We start from the raw sequence: 6,106 nt of genomic DNA, 5'->3' as shown, positions 1-6,106 counted from the left end.
TGCTCCCCTCCCCTGCACCCCTTTATATTGATGATAATACTGATGGTGTAGCTGTTGGAGGAGTGGTTGGAAGTGGTCAGGAGAATGATATAATTGATCAGATTAGAAAGTCTAAAGGTAAAGGCAAAGTTGTTGAACAGGGGTCTTTTAGTGTTGGTGATAAAGAACCCCCTGATAAAATCAACTTAAATAATCCTCAGACTTTGAATAACAAAAACAAGAATAAAAATCAACATAATACTGGTAAGGACCCTATAGATCATAACAAAAATGACAATTTTGATGAATATAGGGAACCTGACTCTGAAGATGAGTATAATATGGATACTCAATCTCTAGGGGAGGGTAATGTACCAGGGGAGGATATTAACACCTCATACCTCCATCAACAAGATCCTTTATCTCATAATCCTAATGTTGATGAGATCAGGGATGTCACTGGGAAACAGGGCCTTTCACCTAGGGGAAGGAAGCTGTTGAAACAAAATAAACAGGCTAGTACTAGTAAGCCTAACACTAGAGCTAGAAGCAGAGGAAGAGAAGGCCTCTTTGGGATGGTATGTTGAAATGGTCTGAAACTATCTATCCCTGGTGTATTATGGGTGACTTTAATGTGATATCCTCTACTAATGAGAAATTGGGTGGTAGGGAGTATAATATCAGAAAAAGTCTGGAATTCATTAACATTATAGAAGCTTGTGGTTTGATAGATATGGGCTATAATGGTCAGCATTTTACTTGGTGTAATCACAGACAGGATGGTGCAAGAATTTGGAAAAGATTAGATAGGGGAATGACTAATGATAAGTGGTTGGATAAGATGCCACAAACTCATATTACTCATCTCCCCTCAGTTGGATCAGATCATTGTCCATTATTGATGGAGATGAGAGATAATCAAGAGAACATCATTAAGTATTTCAAATTTCTGAACTGTTGGACTGATAATGAGACTTTTTTAGCAACTGTTGAAAATTGTTGGAAAAAAGAGGTGATTGGAAATCCTATGTGGATTTTACATGCAAAAATGAGGAGGTTAACTAGAACCTTAAGAAGTTGGTCAAAACAGGAATATGGTGATATTTTTGAAAAGGTCAAGCAGTATGAGGAGATTGTTAAAAAGCTGAAGAAGATATGATTCAGAATAATAGTAAGGAGAGCAGAGAGAAATTAAGTGGTGTTAATGCTCAATATATTAAGTATCTGAAAGTGGAATATAATATATTACAGCAAAAAACTCAGTTGCATTGGCTGAAACAAGGGGATGCTAATTCTAAATATTTCCATGCTGTAATTAGAGGAAGAAGAAAAAAAATGGTTGTTCATAAAGTTATGGATGAAAATGGTGTATGGATTGAAGGGGAAGATAACATTGCTAAGGAGGCTTGTGACTATTATCAAAAGATTTTTACTGGCAATAATGAGAAGATAAGAGAGGAAGCAATTCAATGTATTCCTTCTATGATTACTCAAGAACAAAATACAGAATTAGATAGAATGCCTACAGAGGAAGAATTGAGAAGAATTATTATGAGCATGAACCCAAATTCTGCCCCTGGGCCTGATGGTATTGGAGGAAAGTTCTACCAAGTTTGTTTTGATATTATTAAGAAAGACATTATGGCTGCAGTACAGTCTTTCTTTAATGGTAGTGTGATGCCTAGATATATGACTCATGCTTGTCTTATTCTTCTACCTAAAGTGGAGCATCCTAATAAGCTAAAAGACTTCAGACCTATCAGTCTAAGTAATTTTGTGAATAAGATTATTTCAAAGATTATAAGCACTAGATTGGCCTCTATTCTTCCTAAGATTGTGTCAGTCAATCAGTCTGGATTTGTAAAAGGCAGGAGCATTACTGAGAATATTATGTTGGCTCAAGAAATTGTTCATGAAATCAAATTACCCAGGGAAGGTAGGAATGTTGTTATTAAGCTAGATATGAGTAAAGCTTATGACAGAGTTTCCTGGTCCTACACTTGTATAGTTTTGAGAAAAATGGGTTTTAGTGAATTATTTATTGATAAAATGTGGAGAATTATGAGTAATAATTGGTACTCAATTGTGATCAATGGCAAAAGACATGGCTTTTTTCAATCTACAAGAGGTCTTAAGCAAGGAGATTCACTATCTCCAGCACTATTTATTTTAGGTGCTGAAGTACTATCTAGACAATTGAATCTTCTTCATCATAATCAATTGTATAAAGGCTTTCATATGGAAAGAAAAGGGCCTCAGATTAATCATCTTAGTTTTGCAGATGATATTATTATCTTCTCATCTACTGATAATAGATCCTTACATCTTATAATGAAGACTATAGAGGAGTATGAAAATGTGTCTGATCAGAAAGTAAATCAAGAAAAAAGTTTCTTTATGGTAACACCTCATACTGATCAAAATATTATTGATAATATCAAGTTGGCAACTGGTTTTGGTAGGAAGAACAGTCCTATAAATTATTTAGGTTGTCCATTATACATTGGAGGGCAAAGGATCATATATTATTCTGATATAGTGGAAAAGATTATCAAAAGGATTTCTGGTTGGCAATTCAAGATATTAAATTTTGGAGGCAAAGTTACTTTAGTAAAACATGTTTTGCAGTCTATACCTATACATACTCTAGCTACTATATCTCCTCCAAAGACTACCATCAATTACATCAAAAGAGTTATAGCTGATTTTTTTGGGGGTAGAGATAATAATGGGAAGAAATATCACTGGTCATCATGGGAGACTATGGCTTATCCAATTAATGAAGGAGGAATTGGAGTTAGAATGATGGAAGATGTTTGCAAAGCATTTCAGTATAAACAGTGGTGGGAATTTAGAACAAAGCCTTCTTTGTGGAGTCAATTTTTAAAAGCCAAATATTGTCAAAGAGCTAATTGTGTGGCCAAGAAATATGATACTGGTGATTCTATAGTTTGGAGGTATTTAACTAGGAATAGACAGGAAGTGGAACCTTTTATTCATTGGCATATTCACTAAGGAACTTGCAGTTTCTAGTGGGACAACTGGCTTGGAATTGGTTCTCTTGCAAACCTTTGTAACAATATTTCTAGTTTAAACAATAGAGATCTGGCCAGTTATCTTGAGGATGGTAAATGGAATGAAAGAGTGGTTAGACAGCAGGTACCACCCTTATTGGTACACAATATTCTTCAGACCAATATCACTTATGAAGAAGGAATAGCAGACACTGCCATATGGACACCTCAAGAAAATGGAAAATTCTCTATTGCTTCAGCATGGGAGATTATTAGAAAGAAAAGACAGCAAGATCCTATTAATACTATAATTTGGCATAAAAATATGCCCTTCAAAGTAGCCTTCTTTATTTGGAGAGCTTTGAGGGGTAAACTCCCTACAAATGACATTCTGCAAAAATTTGGCAAGGAAGATTTAGAATGTTATTGTTGTTACAAAAAGGGCAAAGATGACATCAACCATATTCTAATCACTGGCCATTTTGCAAAATATATGTGGAGATACTATGCAGCAACAGTAGGAGCAGTAATATCCAATATCAATTTGAGAAGCCAGCTATTGCAATGGAGGAGTCTGCACATTAATAATGAGGTACATAAGTTAATTAGCTATATATTACCTAACTTTATTTGTTGGAATCTTTGGAAAAACAGGTGTGCTGTGAAGTATGGAGGCAAACAATCAAGCATTCAAAGAGTGCACTATGGTATTTTTAAAGATGTTATGCAGGTTACTAGAGTTGTGTTCCCTAGCATATCATGGCAGCACAGCTGGGATAATTTAATCAACATTATGGATCAATGTCATCAACAATACAAAGTTACAATGGTAAGATGGAAATCACCAACTGCAGGCAAATACAAGCTCAACACAGATGGGAGTGCACTATCAGATTCAGGTAAAATAGGGGGGGGAGGCATTCTAAGGGATCAACAAGGTAAACTAATCTATGCATTTTCAGTACCATTAGGATCTGGAACTAACAATATGGCAGAGTTAAAGGCAGCTCTATATGGTCTTGATTGGTGTGAACAACATGGATACAAGTGTATTGAATTGGAGGTGGATTCAGAACTCTTGTGTAAATGGATCAAGAAGATTTTAAGCATTCCTTGGAGATGTCAACAACTGATTCAAGACATTATGCACATAGTAAGCAAGCTGGAATTTTTTCAATGTCAACACATCTATAGAGAGGCAAACACTACTGCTGATTTGCTGGCAAAATTCAGCCACAATCTGGAAATTCCTCAGCATTTTTATATTACTCAACAACTTAAAGGAACTATTAAAGAGAGCTATATGTTGGAAAAAATGGGTATACAAAGCTTTAGGAGAAGGAAAATCAGGAGAATCAAACATCCACCTTAGCCAAACGACAAAGCATCAAAGTAATGGATATCCAAATTACACTCAAATTTATTAACTAGCTATGTGATAGTTATTAGTATAGATTTGATCTTTTTCATAGACTCTTTGTAAAGGGAAAGTCTCCCTAGTTTATGCATTCTTAGAAAAATGTATTAAGGGAGGAGTCCTCTCTAGGTATTTTATTTCTATAGAAGTGTAACTAATTGTATAAGGTTGAATTGATTTATCTTAGGAGATAAGTCAATTAAATACCTACCAAATTAGAAGGTAAGGTTTATGTCCCCCTTCATGTAACTTTTGATTTTATGAATGTTAAGGCCTGGGGGTGTTGCTAAGCCCCTGACCCACCTCAAGGGTCGTTCAACTAAAAAAAAAGAAACCCTAAACCCTAAACCCTAAACCCTGAAACCTAAACCCTAAACCCTAAACCCGCATCCGATGTACGATCAGATGGGCGTTTTATGTCCGTTTGAAGTTCAAATTTTCACAAGTACCCCCTTTAAAGTCATTTTTTGTGAAACTTCAAATGGCCGTAGATTTTTTCCTCGAGCATCTTTTTGAGGCGATTTGTTTTTTAAAGTTGCTTAATTTTTTGATATCTAAGTGGTAAAGTCAATCCTTTTATACGATTTGACATTCTTTTTTTCCTTATAATTTTGCCTTATATGGTTAAAAATTGATAAACGTAAACTATAAATCCTATGACAGTGTGTGGTATTTTTTTGCGTAGATATCAAAAAATTATCATATTGGAAAAAAGATCTTCTCGATCGGACATCGTAGGAACATTTTCTGTCGGTTTGAAATTCAAATTTTCACAACTAACCCTTAAACATTACATTCGTTGAAACTTCAAATGACCGTAAATTTTTCCTCGAGTATCTTTTAGAGGCGATTCTTTTTTTAAAGTTGCTTATATTTTTGAGATATGTGTGGTAAAGTCAATTCCATTATCCAATTTGACATTCATTCTTTCCTTATAAATTTGCCCTATATAAGGTCAAAAACCAATAAACGTAAAACTAAAAATTCTATGACAGTGTGTCGTATTTTTTTGTGTGGATATCAAAAATATAATCATATTGGAAAAATGATCGCCTAAATCGGACATCGAAAGCAAATTTTATGTCCGTTTGAAGCTCAAATTTTCACAACTAACGTTACATTTGTTGAAACTTCAAATGACCAAAACATTTTCCTCGAGTATCTTTTAGTGGCGATTATATTTGTAAAGTTGCTAATTTTTTTGATATGTACGTGGTAAAGTCAATCCCTTTATCCGATTTGACTAGCATTTTTTCCTTATAATTTTGTCCTATGTATGGTCAAAAACCGATAAACATAAAATTATAAATCATATGGCAGTGTGTGGTATTTTTTCCGTAAATATCAAAAAAATAACCAAATTGAAATAAAATCGCCTCAATCGGACATCGGAGGCACGATTTATGTCCGTTTGAAGTTTAAAATTTCACAAACTGTCCCTTTTACGTTACATTTGGTTAAACTTCAAATAATTGTAACTTTTGCCTCGAATATCTTTTAGAGGCGATTCTTCCTTTAAAGTTACTTATTTTTTTGAGATCTACGTGGTAAATTCAATCTTTTTATCCGATTTCAATTTAACTTTTTCCTTATAATTTTGCATTATATATGTTCAAAAATCGATAAACATAAAATTATAAATCTTATGGCAGTGTGTGGTGTTTTTTTCCGTAGATATCAAAAAATAACCAAATTA

At 34.1% G+C, this 6,106-nt stretch overlaps 1 protein-coding gene across 1 annotated transcript; it reads left to right on the top strand.

Annotated features, from left to right (window-relative positions):
• The first annotated feature begins 1,134 nt into the window (after positions 1 to 1,134).
• LOC107010215 lies at positions 1,135 to 4,365 on the top strand. Its single transcript, XM_015209453.1, has 2 exons — positions 1,135 to 2,936; positions 3,069 to 4,365. The coding sequence occupies exons 1-2, from the start codon at positions 1,135 to 1,137 to the stop codon at positions 4,363 to 4,365; spliced, it is 3,099 nt and encodes a 1,032-aa protein (XP_015064939.1).
• Positions 4,366 to 6,106: the final 1,741 nt, after the last annotated feature.

The sequence above is a fragment of the Solanum pennellii genome, chromosome 2, assembly GCF_001406875.1.
Source record: "Solanum pennellii chromosome 2, SPENNV200".
Classification (NCBI taxonomy): domain Eukaryota; kingdom Viridiplantae; phylum Streptophyta; class Magnoliopsida; order Solanales; family Solanaceae; genus Solanum; species Solanum pennellii.
The sequence above is the reverse complement of the archived record's forward strand: the minus strand, read 5'-3'. Positions and strand labels throughout refer to the sequence as shown.

Bases quoted from the DNA above. Each gene is read 5' to 3' on its own strand.
- LOC107010215 (XM_015209453.1), top strand. From the start codon at position 1,135: ATGATTCAGAATAATAGTAAGGAGAGCAGAGAGAAATTAAGTGGTGTT. The intron at 2,937-3,068 runs GTATTTAACTAG...CAATATTTCTAG, and splicing joins GGTGATTCTATAGTTTGGAG to TTTAAACAATAGAGATCTGG.